The sequence below is a fragment of the Podarcis erhardii genome (genome assembly GCF_964252035.2).
Source record: "Podarcis erhardii genome assembly, chromosome: 14".
Classification (NCBI taxonomy): domain Eukaryota; kingdom Metazoa; phylum Chordata; class Lepidosauria; order Squamata; family Lacertidae; genus Podarcis; species Podarcis erhardii.
Genome location: NC_138503.1, coordinates 35,331,877 through 35,348,422, shown reverse-complemented (window position 1 = coordinate 35,348,422; position 16,546 = coordinate 35,331,877). Strand labels below are relative to the sequence as shown.

Here is a 16,546-nt window from a genome sequence, read left to right as displayed (position 1 = left end):
AGTCAAAAGACAACATTAATAACTCAAGAGGAAAAAATGTCACTTTATTGTGTAAAAAGTATATAGTCCTGATTGTATAAAAAGTATATCCCTGCACCAAACATGGATGGTTGCTGCAATTGTTCTTCAACTTTTGAAGCTAACAAAACACACAATTTAAAACATGGCACAACATTTCACAGGGCTGCCAAAGACCCCTGGCATTACGAAGGAAGAGGCAAAGTGCAACAGAAAGAAAAAGTGGTTTATGTATTCAGGCCGAGACAGGCTTAATTTCTGCTTTAAAATAAATTATCGAAAGGCCATCCCACCCGCAGCTATGTCTTACAAAATATATTACTAAAAAACTTGTCATAAGATCGTATGCTATAGGCCTAACTTAGGCCATCATACTTAAGGCGTTAAGAGTCAAGCACTCTGATAACCAGAGTTGGAAGTAAAATTCCTCACAGTGAAGCCCTTTCCATTATTAATTCTTTTAGCACTTTCTCAAAATGTGATGCTGAACCAGGCTCTGGTACGTCTTCCCCCAGCATGGCACAGACTGGAGCAATACAAGAACAAGTAATGAGCGCTGTGAACCAGCACACTGCTCAATTGCATCAAGCCAGTTAATTTGTAACTAGGGTTTAAAATTATATTTGAAGCAGCCCATTAGTATTCCCAGCGAAAGCTGCAACCACCACTTAAAGAAATTAGTAAGGATGTACCCAGAATCTTCTCCTGCTCCTTGACAGCCCTGGATCCGGCCCAAGCCTGGATCCCATACCAATTGGGATTGGGGCAGAGGCATACAGACTTTGGCTGGATCCGGACTGTCAAGGGGGCATGGGAAAGAGAGGAAGGCAGCAGCCTCTGCAAAACAGCACAGGGGTGTTTGCAAGAAGGCTTTTAAACAGCCCCACTCTGCACTTTGGCTACATCCACCTGTTCTCAGCAAGGAAACACTGGTAGTTACACAGTTGCTCCTCTTTTTGAAAGCCATTTTGGCTCATGACACATCACAGGTGGGGAACCTCCAGCCCTTTTGCTGTTGCTGGGCTACATCTTGCCTCATCTGTGACCATCAGCCATGGTGGCTGAGAGTGATGGGAGTTGGAGTCCATACTGTAATGTGGTGGTTGTTTTTATGTGCAGAGGATTCTATTTGGAGTCCTTTACTGGAGCAGCAGAGAGGTCAAGGCCAGTCCCAGCAACTTCTAGACTTCTTTCCCCAACCTAAAACATCTGGAAGGGCAGGGGCTCATTTTGGAAAGGATGGGTCTGAGGTGGGGAACCTCAGGCCTAGAGGCCAAATCTATCCCTCTCTTATCTGTCCCTCAGGACCCTCCTCACAGTGCAACCCCTCTTCCCAAGCCCCACACTTCCCAGATGTTTCTTTTGCCAGCTGAAATGTGTCCTTTGACTCTGATATTCCCTCTTGCTTAGCGCAATGGAGGATACAGAGGTGTGTTTGTGGAAACTAGCCTACAGTGCACAAAAAGGTAAAACTTGGGTTAACTGCTCTGCCCTCTTTCGCCTTAGGCCCTGCTCACTGCTGGCGGTTTCCAGATGCGAATATGGGCCCTTGGACTGGGAAAAGGTCCGTTGCCCCTAGGCAAGGCCAGTGAGAGGAGCAGTAGTCAAGTTCTATGTGGAAGCCACTAGTTCCTTCTGGAAGGTTCTGCTACAGAGTGATGGATGGGGCCTCCTGCTGGTTCTCATATCAAAGGATCACAGCCGTCTGTGTTAGGTCTCTGTGTCTTCTGTGTAGTCTTCATTCTCTCCTCCTGCAAGTGGAAAACTGTTTGATTTCCCTAACAGTTCATAGTGGAAACTGTTGGGACGCCTGGAGAAGCAATTGTTACGCTTCTGTCGGCCTGTGGAGCTGCTGCAGCAAAAGTGCTTTATGTTGAACGTGGCGCTAACCAGAAGCAGCAAGGATAAGATTCCTATAAACCATTCCTTACTGTAAAAAAAAAAAAAAAATACTATTAATAATGTTAACCAATGAAAATAATAATCAACATGTTTACAGTGCCTTAACACGCCAGCCTGCGAACTGACAATAGAAGTCAAAAGATTCCCATTTCATCCTTGTAATCACTTTGCTAAAATAGGCTTGTCCCAGCGGACGAGGCTAGAACTAATGGCCTTTGGCTGCAGGAGGGGAGACTGTGCTTGAACATTAGAAGAAGCTTCCTGATGGCAAGGCCAGATGGGACCGATTCCCCAGGGAGGTGGTGAGCATCTCCCATGATGCAGATTCTTCAAAGCGGAGGCGCACACTGCATAGTCAAAACTATGGAATTTGCTCCCGTGGGAGGCAACGATGGCCAACAACTTGGATAGCTTTCAAAGAGAATGGGACAAATTCATGGAGGAAAAGGCTAACAAAGGCTACCAGCTGCCGTGGCTATGCTCCACCTCTAGAGTGGTATTTCTGAATACCACTTCCTGGAATTTGCAGGTGCAGAGTGCTTAGTTCCTGCTTGCAGCCTTCCTGTAGGCAGTGGGTTGGCCACTGTGAGACCAGGTTGCTGGTCTAGATGGGCCACTGGCCTGATCCAGCAGACCCCTTCTTGTGTCCTGATAAGGATGGACAGCTGTCTATTGGGGGTGATCTATACTGCCTGCACTGGGCAATGGGCTGGACCACGCAGAGGTGGAGGGGGCCTTGTAGACTAGGACTCTGTGACCAGCTCTATTACAGGAGGCTAGAAAATATTACAACACACAACCACACTACAAAAACACAAAGCACACAACTTACATTGTTAACTCAAGGAGCACACCTTCCTCATCAGCCTTCAGCAAGCCCTGCCCTGTGAGAGAGAGATGCATTTAGATGCTTAATTGGCAAGCACAAGGGACAAGGCAAATCTCCAATGCAGCAAATAGACTGAAACAGATCCATGAAGGCTTAATTGTCGCGTCAGATCAAGAGCCTAGATTTCTCTTGCTGTCCTAAAAGGAATGGGCAGGACAGTTTGCTCAAGACGAACACAAGTGACAACTGTGCAGGGGTGGGATGGCGACAAAAAAGAGACGACGCCCCTAGTGCTCTAACTTGTTTCAAGGAATTCCTTCTCAAAGAATCCATACATTCCATCAAACTCGATCCATTTGTAATCTGCTCAACTTCAAGCATTCAAAGATCAAGACATACAGTGGTGCCTCGCAAGACGAAATTAATTCATTCCGCAAGTTTTTTCATCTTGCGATTTTTTTCGTCTTGCGAAGCACGGACTTTGGAAAAGCTTCAAAAATCACCAAAGTCTTCAAAAATCTCAAAAAAGGCTACCACACCGCGTGCTATGAGTTGCTCCTCGAAGTGAATGCACGGTTTTAAGAAAAAGGAAACAAACTCGCAAGACAAAGGAAACAAACTTGTAAGACGTTTTCGTCTTGCGAAGCAAGCCCATAGGGAAACCTGTCTTGCGAAGCAACTCAAAAAACGAAAAACTCTTTCGTTTTGCAAGTTTTTTGTCTTACGAGGCGTTCGTCTTGCGAGGTACCACTGTAGTAACTTTGGTTCTAATGCAACTGGAGCTTAAGCACCCTTGAAATCTACGAGATTTCCAATGGCACTCAAGCAGGTCTTAACTTCACCTGGCTCAAAGCCTCAATTTACAGTGTTTACACTCCTTGGGAAAGAGGCACCCCTGAAATGCACCAGAAATAAAGTCCGCTTCCCACCCCCCTTTTCTATACAGTGGCACCCTCCCATTTCCCATTTCTTACAGCTTTTTGACCCGTCTTCTTCCCTTGTACATTGCACCACTAGAAAGCTACCCCAAAATCCACAGGCACTCTCGAATGTAGACCAAGAAGAGAGTAGCTGGGATATATGAAGCCATCAAATCTCTTGGCCTATTCAGCACGGTACCGCTATTCTGACTGGCAGCAGCCCGGGAGAGAAAGAGCTGTCCCAGGTTTAACGCAACAGAGAAGAACCATATGGCTGAGGCAGAGCAACAGCCTCACATGCAAAAGCTTCCAGGCTCAACCTCCAGCATCTCCAGGTAGGGCTAAGACAGGTAAAGGCAACCTCGGCCCTCCAGGTGTTTTTGGGACTACAACTCCCATGATCCCTAGCTAACTGGACCAGTGGTCAGGGATGGTGGGAATTGTAGTCCCAAACATCTGAAGGGCCGAGGTTGCCTATGCCTGGGCTAAGATGTAAGAAAAGCACTGAGGCCTAATTTGATCAATAGAATACCTGGCCTCTAGTGAGTTGGGCTTTTATGCTGTACTTTAGAATTGGCCCCTCTCTTCAGGTTGTCCGTTTAAAAAGGCTACCTGTCACTTGCCTCAATATGTTTTGTTTCTCAGTCAGCATGTTACACTTTTCTACTATTAAAGCTTTGATTCATATATATATGTATGAGTGAGGAGATATTTCCCTGGCAGGAGGGCTGATTTTTAGTCAGCTCCCTCCACAACATGAGAGAGATCCCTGCCCAAAGCCCTGGAGAGCAGCTGCCAGTCAGGGAAGACAATACTGAGATTGGTGGGCCAATGAGCCAGAGTCAAAATAAGGCCTCTTCCTATCTTTCCAGGACCCTTTTAAACAGGAAGCAAAAAGGCCAAGGTCCAAACCTTCTGAAAGAAAAGCTCAGGCTGTGTCTCCTCCTGAGTCACGAGGCCCCTGAGCCACCTACCTGTGACTACGTCGTCAGGCAGGGGGCATTCAGCAGAAACGTTGCAACTGCCCGTCTTCCGATCACAAGGACGCTGGTTTGGGCAGGGACAGGCATCCTGGCAGTTTGGCCCGTACCGTCCGCTGGGGCAGGCTGAGAAAACAATCACAGGGAAGACAAGTTGGGGGTTACACAACAGCAAGCAGGCCAGGGAAACACACGGCAGAATGAGGCCTGGCTTTCTGTCTTACAGCAGGGTTTTCAGGCACGGATGAGCAGCTGATTGCCAAGGCTTACAAAGCCCTTCTGCCTTTGCCCAGAACAAGCTGTTCTTACAGAGGCTAACCAGATACCTGTGGGGAAACCAGACAGCAGGACATGTGTGCAAGAGCACTCTCTTCTCCTGTGGTTTCTGGCACCTGGTATTCAGAAGCATGAATACCCCGACTGTGGAAGCAGAACAGAGCCATTGGGGCTAATAACCATGAATTTGTCCAATCCATTCATGTTGGTGGTCCTCACTGCCTCCAGTGGCAGTGAGTTCCACAGTTTAACAGTGCACTGTGTGTAGAATCTGTGATGCAAACAAAGAAGATGTGGAAAGGTTGGACATTCTTCATCCACTAGCTGGCTCCACTGAGCCTCTCCTGTCAGCTAACTCGCCCATTTCTTCGCTGCTTACACCCTGTCTTCCGGCTGTCCCAATTTCTTTGGAGCCCAAAGCGTGCCTCCCCACATTAAGGAATTATAAAGGCTGGGAGGGGAGCAGTGACAGTCACAAGTACCAGGTGCAGACAGTGCTGTTTTAACCAGCAAGCTTTAACTCAGCAAGAAACAAGTAAAGCAAATACGTTATCACCACATCCAAGTTAAAATAAACAAATCTCTCACCTTCTTCGCAATGCGTGCCTCGGTAGCCAGCTGAGCAATTGCAAGTTCCGTGGACAGGGTCACAGGCACCACCATTGAGGCAGAGGCACTTCTGAAGGCAGCCGTCGCCATAGGAACCAGGAGCACAGGCTATGGCAGAAGAGACAGAGGGAGGGAGGAGACCACACGCAAAACACCATGAGAACTTTGGGTGGCAAGGAATATATATTTCCTGTTTATTTGCTTTGCAAAAATTATATACAGCACTTTATTCTACAAAAAGAAAACAACCTAAAATCTTAAAAAAAAAGAATAAAGCAATAAAGTTATCAGTTAAAAACCAATTTAAAATCTTCAGAAATAAGCTAAAAGCCTAATGAAAGCACATGCCAGCATTCCACAGGTGTGGGTAGGCTTGTCTAAACAAAAATGTTTTTAGTAGGTGCCAGAAAGGTGCCTTTGCTGTAAGTACTCTGCCTGATGTCAATAGTGCGAGCCAAAGCGAAGGTGCTGCCATGCTAAAACGCTGCTTTCTTACAAATGCTGAACAAATATTATGTGCCACTTTTAACGGGGCCAGTTCAGAGCAGTCAAGTGGGCTTATATAGGGCAAAGCGATCTCACAGGTAAACTGCTCCCAAGCTGTTAAGGGCTTTATATGCTAACAGTAACAAACTAATTGAACTTGGCCTGGGAGGAAGCCAGTGCAGATCTTTGAGCAGAGGTGCTATATGCTGGTGGGGTGTCAGTCCCATGGGCAGCTATGCAGCAGCATTCTGCATTGCCTGCAACTTCCAGGTCAAGAGCAAGAGAAGCCCCAATATAACTGCATTATACCAAAGTAGACTATTTGTTCAATTGGCTCAGTACTGTCTGCACTGATTGGCAGCAGCTTCCATGCTTTCAGAAAGACCAGCCTTCCCCACAGAAGCCAGGATTTTTTATTTATAGATGTATTTATATACCGACAATTGATACAATGCAAGGATTGTACCTAGGACCCTTCTGCATTCCAAGCACATGTTCTACCAGTGAGCTGCTCCCCTCCCAACGTGGCAGCCTCCAAATGTTGCTAGACTACAGTTCCCATCATGCCTAACCAAAGCCTCACTTGCTGGGGCTGATGGGATCTGGAATCCAACAACAAGAACAGCCAGAGAATACCTGCTGGCTTTCCCTGCTATAAAGGGTCACAGACACAGTTATTCCAACCTTGCATTTAAGCACAGATGGTAAGGACCTTGCATGGACAGGAGTAAGCTGGATAAGGGGGGAGCTGTGGATCTCTCCATCCCCCACATCTGTCCCAGGACAGAAAATGCAGCCCAAGTCATTTCTGCAGTTTGCATAAGCTCCTCCTTCTTTTGCAATAAATCACAACAATAATAAAAAAACTCAGCATTTGGTGGCCACAATGCAGGCCACCAAAAGTGCCTCCCCCCAACACATGTAGCAAAGTCAAGATAGAAAAGTCAATCACGTTGTAAGTTGCCGTGGAAATATTTATTTACCGTAGTTAATTTCTATCCTGACCAAAGAATGCTTGGAGCAAGGAACACAAAGTAAAGCAATAAAAGAAGAACAAGGCAATAAAATCAATAAAACTGGAGAAAAACAGCTACTGCCAGTTCAATCAACTGCAGCGCATTTTCAAGGACTGTAACAATTCAGCTTATTATTTGGCCAAAGGGAGAAAAGTTTGTTTTGTTTTGTTTGAGTTTATACTCTGCCCCACAATGGCTGGGGCCGATGGAACCTGCGGTCCAAGACCACTGGAGGGCACTAGGTTGGCAAATGCTGCCCTAACTTTTGCAATTGGTTTCCCAAGTTACAAACTGATGCAATAAATAAATATTCACAAACACACACAACTCTCCAAAGGAAGGGTTGTTAGGAAGGAAATCCAGCTACCTTCACTGCAGTTGGGGCTCTGCCAGCCAGCATCACAAAGACATCCCTCTGCAATTAAGGGGGAAAAAAGAAATGGATGTGATTTTGGAGCAGTGAGATCATGGGCACAGAGAGGTACCATATTTTTTGCTCTATAAGACTCACTTTTTCCCTCCTAAAAAGTAAGGGGAAATGTGTGTGCGTCTTATGGAGTGAATGCAAGCTGCACAGCTATCCCAGAAGCCAGAACAACAAGAGGGATTGCTGCTTTCACTGCGCAGCGATCCCTCTTGCTGTTCTGGCTTCTGAGATTCAGAATATTTTTTTCTTGTTTTCCTCCTCCAAAAACTAGGTGCGTCTTGTGGTCTGGTGCGTCTTATAGAGCGAAAAATACGGTAAGTTGTGGCACAACTGGGAATAGAGTCACCAGTGCCGGCAAAGGAGGGGATTCAGGACAGAACGTGGGATTTTCAGATAAGCCATGCCCAAGGGAAAACGGAGGACATTTGGGGAATATTATTATTAAATTAGTCACCTTATTTTTCAATGACAACTCAAAGCAACTGGAAATATTTGAAGAAAGTAACAAACACGTAAATACATTAAAACAGCATTAACAAGTCTAAAAGACAGTTCTATTTAAAAACAAGCAGACTAAACCAACACAAAAAGGAAACAGATAGTTAAAAGCCAAAGGCCACTTTAAGGGGCGAAGGGGAGCCTGGGGGGCAAACACAGTTCTGTCCTCCAAGACAGGGGATTCAGGAGGAGGAGGTGGGAAACTGCCACCACTGTTCCTATGCTGGATACCAAGCAGATGCCTCACTCTGCCCAATGGTAGAGCCAGTATCCTAACAAATCAGAACAGGTTAGTCCGAGGCTGCCTTTAACCAAAAGAAAAAGAGGAGTAAAAAAACATCCCCTGCTATACATCCAAGGGTCTTTAAAAACCCCAATTTGCCCAGAAGCAGTCTCGGCAGGAGTCCCACTTGTTAATAGCAATGCGCTTTCTAGAACCCTAATTCTATAGGCAGCCTCCAATTCAAGGGCACTGTAGGGATGCGGGTGGAGCTGTGGGTTAAACCACAGAGCCTAGGACTTGCCGATCAGAAGGTCAGCAGTTCGAATCCCCGTGACGGGGTGAGCTCCCATTGCTCGGTCCCTGCTCCTGCCAACCTAGCAGTTCGAAAGCACGTCAAAGTGCAAGTAGATCAATAGGTAACGCTCCAGCGGGAAGGTAAACGCCTTTTCCGTGCGCTGCTCTGGTTCGCCAGAAGCAGCTTAGTCATGCTGGCCACATGACCCAGAAGCTGTATGCCGGCTCCCTTGGCCAATAAAGCGAGATGAGCGCCACAACCCCAGAGTCGGCCACGACTTGACCTAATGGTCAGGGGTCCCTTTACCTTTACTTGCTACTAGTGATGTGCTTCTCTATAGGCAGCCCTGACTTGGAGGCCGGGCACCTGTTCTACCTGACCCACATGCTCACACCTCTCCCAGCCTACGTGGCCTTGCCTTCTGTACAGATTCCATGCAGGGTGCAGTTGGAAGGGCCGCAGTCCAAGACATTGCATGCTGGTCCTCTCCAGAGAGCTCCGTCGCACTGGCATTCCCCAAGGACGCAGTGCCCATGCCCACTGCAGTCCGGAGGCTGGCAGGCAGGTTCGTGGACACACAGGATAGTCGAAACCTGCCTGGGGCAGCGCCACATGGGGTAAGGTTCGCTGGGGAGAAAGAAATACTGATTGCACCAAAAGAAAAACAACAACAGCCAGGCTAAGCCCTAGTACGCATCCTGGCCCTTCTTTAATGCTGGCAGAAATAGCGAGGTTTCTCAGCTGTAGGAACTTCTTTTGACATTGATGCAGACCCACAGAAAACTGTCTCACCCCCCAAACGTAGCCTGACCACTTCAGGACCAGAAGTGTGACAGCAGGCGGCTCTTTCTGCATTGTCCACGAGTACAGGGTCGAGTTCCCTTTCAGCAAACAGTGAAAGCACCTACCAGTGATCTGAAGGGTAACTAGCAAGCGTTCCATTTAAGACCAGGGTTGCAGACCCTCCGCCGTCCAAGTTGATGGCATTGATGATGCCTTGCTGCTTCAGGAAATCAGCCATATCCCAAAGGCTGAGGCTGTGCAAATGATAAAGGGGATAGGTATGAGAAGATGCCTTGCATTGGGGGAAGAACAAGGGCCGGCCCTATCCTTAGGGAGAGGAAGGAGGCAAATGCTGGAGAGAAGGGAGCGAAAGTTAAGTGTTAGGGCTGGATGAGCCATGTGGCATGCTCTGTTCCTGGCCTGTGGTCCTTGTGTGTAGCGGAATGTTCTGGCACATTAACAGTGTCAACGCAAGATTAAACTGTTTGTCTGCTTACATGACTTCACCATCTGCCTCGGGCAGTGAGAAGTCTTAGGGCAGCCCTGAAAAGAGAGCCAGTGATTACTGTAGCACAGGGAAGATAACCGCTTGGGGGTTGGGTTGGTGGGGACGACCATATATTTTCATGTGTGAGAGAATTCACGTACCACAGTAACCAACCTTTCAAATCTGGCTCTGCTTTCTTTAAGGAGGGTCAATTCAGGTCATTAAAAAAAGAAGGCTCTTTCATATAGACCTGGCTAACTAAACTGTGGTTTAATTTAATCATCTGAACCTGCCCCAGTGCCTTAGCCTGTAAGCAGTGGTTTACTACAGTTAACATAAACTAAGATTTGCAAACCAACCTCTTAGCATTATGGGCAAACCGGGATACATTAATGAATCATACTTGTCTGGTGCTAGGCAGGCCTGGTTCATACATGACACTAAGTCCTCCAGAATTGTTTAAGCCTTAGGTTATTGTATTTTAATGTTTTGTTGGAAGCCGCCCAGAGTGGCTGGGGAAACCCAGCCAGATGGGCGGGGTATATATTATATTATATTATATTATATTATATTATATTATATTATATTATATTATATTATATTATATTATATTATACTATACTATACTATACTATACTATACTATACTATACTATACTATACTATACTATACTATACTATACTATACTATATTATATTATATTATATTATATTGCTAAAGAAACCAGAACCAAGTGTCCCTACACCATGGTTTATTGAACCACAGCTTAGTGTTATGCCCAAATCTCATCACTCTTTGTTGAGTCATAGGATGGAAATTCCCAGACACCTTCATGTTGAATGCTAGCACCTACAGTTGGATTCCTTGTTTAACTTTTCTCCTGAATTGTTACTTAAATAAAAAAGGAAAACTGACCCACAACACATCAAGGAGACCAAGAGGCCCTCCAAGCAGAGCTCAATCTGAGGCATGGATCACCTGCCCCACTAGGAGGAAGAACTTAAAAAACTACACAGACTTACCCCCTTGTATGTGTCTGCCCATCGAAGTGCGCCAGCACCAGCTGTCCTTGCCTGTCATGCCCCACGGCTGTCCTGGCAGACACAGTATTGATGAACTTGTCAAACGTACCTACCACAAAGGGGTGGGGAGAAAGAGAGACAGAGAACAAATAGCTGAGAAACATAATCACTCTGCTACAAGGATGGATTTTTTAAAAAAAGAAATCACAGGGCAAAACCTCTCCTTACAGCAGAATGGTGTAAGCATGTTTTGTTTTCTTAAATACTGTCTGCTTTAAGCTGGGTACCATCACAGCTCTGGTCTTTTGTTTCACCATATATAAACATGTGTATTTAATTTTCATGAGCATACAGACAAGAAACAAAAATGTAATGAATCATTTGAAGAGAGAATACAATAATTCAGTTTCGCTGAAGCGTGGGCATGGTGATTATAATGAAAGAACATTTTAAAAAAACCCCAGATATCTGGTTCTGGGAAGGAAATAAAAATTAATACGATTAGCTGCAGTCCATTAACCACAAGTCACTGGTGTGTTTGAGGAGGTGCAAAATGGTTTTCTTTGTTGCATGCAAATTCAATTAAACAGTACCACAAATCACCATTTGTCTTTTTGATTACCTTTTCCTAATGCTTACATCTTATATCTTAATTTTTCCATTAGGGCCATGGACAGCCTTGGCCTTGAGCCTGCTGAGCCTGGGGTGGTCTAGAGCTTGCTAGGTCATGTCATGCCAGGACCTTCATGGAACATGTTCTTCCCCCGCCCAAGCCTTACTCACCAGAGGAACCAAGTGAATCCCATAGCTCTTCACCCACCCAACAGTGCAGAAAGCATGGTAGGTGGGGGGGGGGCACAGAAAGGCAGTGGACCAAAGGAAAAGACGCAAGACACATCAATTCCTCTCCATTCTTGGGAGGCTACCAAGCCTTGTGGGTGCTTCCCATTATGGACAGATCAATACACGCCCCCTGTCATCACTCCTCCTCCCCTTCTGACCATCCAGTGCATCAGGCAGATAAAAGGAAAGGCCCTTTCCCCACATTTACCTGTTTCCTGCGTCTCGTCACATTCCACTGCCCGACTCTGATTCACGTAGACCTCCCCATCTCGCAAGAGCCAACCCACCCCGCTCACAAGCTGCACAAAGGGGTTGTCTTTAGCCAACACGTCCTCCTCAGAGAGGTAGCTGGAAAAGACAACAGAGGAGTTATGTTATAAGGAGGGAGAGACATTTGAAAATATTTAAAGGACAATTCCTCTCTGGGAATTGTAGCTCTGTGATGGGAACAGGGGCCTGCTCTCAGCACCTTTAATAAACCACACTTCCCAGGATCCTCGGGCAAAAGCCTTGACTGTGGTATGATACTGCTTTAATTGCCAGTGGATCAGGCTATCTCAGGAGGTGGTAGAACTCTCCTATGAAGCAGAAGCTGAATGGCTCTCCATCCAGCCCTGAAGAGTTGAGCTAAGTATGATCACCAATGTCCCTTCCAAGTTCACAGTTCACCATGACCTGAGGAATAGCTCAGGTGGAAGAGCATGAGACTAGTAATCTCAGGGTTGTGGCTTCGAGACCCACGTTGGGTGAAAGTTTCCTACGTTGCAGGGGGTTGAACTGCATGACCCTCTTAGTCCCTTCCAAACTCCAAGTCTGTGATCATGGTATCTCCCCTGCTTTCTTGGATTTCAGAAATCCTAGAAAGTCACTGCCAGTCAGTGTTGACCATGCTAAGCTAGATGGGCCAATGGCTTGACAGGTACTATGTGATTTCCAGCTCCCCACACCTGGTTTAAAAGGAAGAGTTGCTGATTCCTTACCCAAAGACTAGAGTGCCATCCTTCCGGATGCCAAAATGAGCATTCTGAATCCCTCCGGAGGACTGGATGAGATGCCCGTCGCTCACAACATTCCCAAGGCACTCTCCGGTTTTCGTGTTGAAGTACCCCCCGTTCTGGGCCACAAGGCACTTGCCATGCCTGGCAGTCTCTTCCACCGTTGCTCGGCTGCGTTTACGACAGCCCCCTGGCCCACCAGGCTCCAACACAGAGAACGTCCTCAGGGGGTCCCTCACTGTAGTGAGATGGCCGTAGACATGTCGACTATTCTGACCCTTTGGAGGGATGTCAGAGATGAAGATGCTTGTGACGGTCAGTGGAAAGACAGTGCTGTTATTGCTAGGCCAGGAATCATGTGTTGTGTTGCCGTGTCGGAGAGCTTGACAGTCCCGAACGTACCGATGGTGATGCCGCGGACCATGTCGAGGTGGAGGATACGGCAGTAATAGGTCATCGTTCAATGAATTCCTGAAATTTTACAAGTTTCCAATGTGAATCATACAGGTTCAGACTCACTAGCTTGCCCTGTCAAATCGTTTGCACCACCTTGCTTCCTTACAACATACGTTGGATACAAGGTTGACCCCAAAATGTTATTTGGAGCAAATTTCTAAAAATCTGTACAAAGCTGGGCCAAGAAATGCAAAACCCATATAATTAAATATGGACTGATAGATGGTGTCCTCAGTGTTACTACCCCTTTAACTGAAAAGCATTGCATTACAAATAAAGTTGCAGAGTGGGACCTCCTGTTAGGTAGATATCACCTCCAAACTATGCAAGCCTCATAATGTTATTATTCTGTGAAATCTTAAATTCTAGATTATTTTTTTGAATTATCATAGGATATACTGAGGAAGGCATTTAGAACTTGGAGTGTATTTGGGTGGAAGAAATGCCATCTGTCATAAGACTGGTATCCATTAGGAAACACCACCTCTCCACCTACACGGAGTGAAGATCTTTCTGAGAGAACGCCTCTGTTTCACCACAAGCAGCTCTAATGAGCCATTAAAAGCCATTCCATTAATGCTCAGGTAATAAACACATTAAGTTTGCTCTTTTCCCATGCCTGTCATTTTACATCAAACTAAATAGGCCAGGGGAGGGGGCTGACCAAAGAAGAAACTCTGACTCAAGGGACTGCAAACAACTGCCACTAAGCATGTCAGAAATCAAAAGGGTGACAGGCAAGATCAGGCTTGTGCTTGGATGAGGAAGCACACTTCGAGGGCTGAACATCTGTAAGTAGGCAGTTCTGCGCTAAACTAGATCCTAAGGAAACCCACATTGTGTAAGAAGATGGAGGAACACTCAGTGGATTGAAGAAAACTACCCCCCCCCCCGTGCCTTTTAATGCAGCCTGAGAGCCAGAAATTAAGGTGCCCAGAGTTTTCTCCACCACTGAAAAACTTCACTCAATCTCTGTGTTAAAGCAACTGGAACAGAGGAAATGAAAAGCAACTGTCCTAGGTCTCATTCCCCCATTTCCGTCTGACAAAACTACCACCAGGTTCTAGAACAGAACTAATTTAGTTACAAAGAAGAATGTTTGAGAAAACTGGAGAGCTTCCTGCACACAGGGGAGAAAAAAGCCAGATCCACAAATGTGATAAGATTAAGATGGGGAAGTAGTGACGTGGCATACTTTTAAGGCTCTCCCAAATTAAAAAAGTTCTCTGCAAGAACTTGTATGCGTATGCATATAGACTCTCTAACCTAAAACAAAAACACACGCTCAGAATACGGCGCTATTCCAAAATCCTCTCCTTGTTCTACTACCTTTATATTTGCAAGCAGTATTACTTGTTCAACGGGACATCAGCCCAGGTATTGTCAATTTGATCTCTTCGGCCCTCTTATCACCTGAGTTTCCTTCACGTACAAGCACAGCTAAAGATTAGCTAAATGCGGCGGGGGTGGAAAGAGCCGGAAACTCTCACCCCCGCGTCCACAGGATGCTTAGAGGTGGAAAGGCTTCTCCTCTGGTTTGAGCACTTACCAAGCTACGGCGTGACCCTGAACTCCCAGAAAGCAGCGGAGCAGCACCACAGAAAAAACAACCAAAGCAGTCGGTCGCTGCCCCTCGCCTACTCTATGCACTAGGCGCTCTATGGAGGCCGCCATATTGAGCCTGCCGCACGGTCACATGACAAGCCATCACGTGAAAAGTATTTCAAAAGCAGCAAAGCCAGGAGCGGAAAAAGGAAGCGTGGGTTCACCGCTCCTTCTGGTGGGCAACTAGCGGAGTCACAGAATTTGCTCACCTGAGATTAGGAGGAGCAAGTGTCTTCTTCTTCTTGTTGTTGTTTATTGTTGTGTCCTTAAGGCGGCCACTTACACTGGAAAAGGATGCGTATTTGCATAAAATTTGCATGTGCTAATTTGTAGCTATAGATGCAGATTTAGAAATAACTACGGTGGTACCTCGGGGTACATACGCTTCAGGTTACAGACGCTTCAGGTTACAGACTCTGCTAACCCAGAAATAGTACCTCAGGTTCAGAACTTTGCTTCAGGATGAGAACAGAAATTGTGCTGCTGCGGCGCAGCGGCAGCTGGAGGCTCGATTAGCTAAAGTGGTGCTTCAGGTTAAGAACAGTTTCAGGTTAAGAATGGACCTCCAGAACAAATTAAGTACTTAACCCGAGGTACCACTGTACTGTAATTTAAACAGGCATACCAAATCTCATCGTGATGGGAAAGACTGACCCGGGGGACCAGTGTGCCTTCTCTGTCCTCTGTCTAGGTGCTATCACGTGGTGGGCAACTGCAACCCCCTCCTCCCTTTTATGACTTTAACTTCTCTTTCAAGTGGGTTTTGGACCTGACAGCCTTTCAGACAGGAGAGCTGTCTTCTAACAGCACTCCAGACCGAGGGCCATCTTCTGTAAACTAAGACACACTGTCACCCGCCTTACAATCTAAAATTTGACACCAGGCAAAACACAAAGGAAGGGGGAGGTGCTGGGTTGAAGAGGCAAGGAATGTTTATTACTACATTTATATCCCACCTTTTCTCCAAGGAGGTCAGTGATTTGAACCCTGCTCTCCCAGCAACTGGGGGACACTGGTGGTGCTGTGGGTTAAACCACAGAGCCTAGGACTAGCTGATCAGAAGGTCGGCAGTTCGAATCCCCGCGACGGGGTGAGCTCCCATTGCTCGGTCCCTGCTCCTGCCAACCTAGCAGTTCGAAAGCACGTCAAAGTGCAAGTAGATAAATAGGTACCGCTACGGCGTTTCCGTGCGCGGCTTAGTCATGCTGGCCACATGACCCGGAAGCTGTACGTCGGCTCCCTCGGCCAATAAAGCGAGATGAGCGCCACAACCCCAGACTCGGTCACAACTGGACCTAATGGTCAGGGGTCCCTTTACCTTTACCTCCCAGCAACACCACATTTTGATTATCCCAGCTACATGTTGCTTAGGGTTGGGTGCAGGCTCCATTGCAATAGTGCAGCTAAGGCAGAAGACACAAGATTTACCCACCCGGGAAGAATGGCAGATGAAGTTGATGGACTATATGGAATTGGCAGAAATGACTGGCAGAATCCAAGACCAGGGAGAAGAGTCGGTGGAAGAAGATTGGAAAAAATTTAAAGATTATTTACAGAAATATTGTTAAATTAATGAGCTTTAGGAAAATGGTGGAATGAAGTTATATGGCTTTGGCAGAAATGTTATAAGGAACTAGGTACAGATAGATTGTTAATGTATTAAAGGGGAAAAACAAGGTTAGAATATGTTAAGATTAATTACAGGACAGAAAATAGATGAAGATGGAAAGGAATTGCTGAAACAGTTAATTGAAGTGGAGTACAAAAAGAGAGGCGTGAGGAAGTCAATGAAACAAGTGAATGAAAGTTAAGATTGAAAACATTGGAAGTGTTTTTAATTGTTTTTGTTTTGTTTTGTTAATTTAATGTTTTATGT

The 16,546-nt window shown here is 46.1% G+C and overlaps 1 protein-coding gene across 1 annotated transcript; it reads right to left on the bottom strand.

The window, feature by feature from the left end:
• Window positions 1-23: 23 nt before the first annotated feature.
• On the bottom strand, window positions 24-14,776 carry NAGPA (N-acetylglucosamine-1-phosphodiester alpha-N-acetylglucosaminidase). Its single transcript, XM_081840463.1, has 11 exons — window positions 14,615-14,776; window positions 12,595-13,080; window positions 11,823-11,962; window positions 10,772-10,880; window positions 9,388-9,516; window positions 8,898-9,106; window positions 7,404-7,451; window positions 5,514-5,642; window positions 4,644-4,775; window positions 2,753-2,804; window positions 24-1,948 (listed from the first exon to the last, which is right to left on the bottom strand). Exons 1-11 carry the CDS (start codon window positions 14,737-14,739, stop codon window positions 1,729-1,731), a joined length of 1,779 nt encoding a protein of 592 aa, XP_081696589.1. The 5' UTR covers window positions 14,740-14,776; the 3' UTR covers window positions 24-1,728.
• Window positions 14,777-16,546: the final 1,770 nt, after the last annotated feature.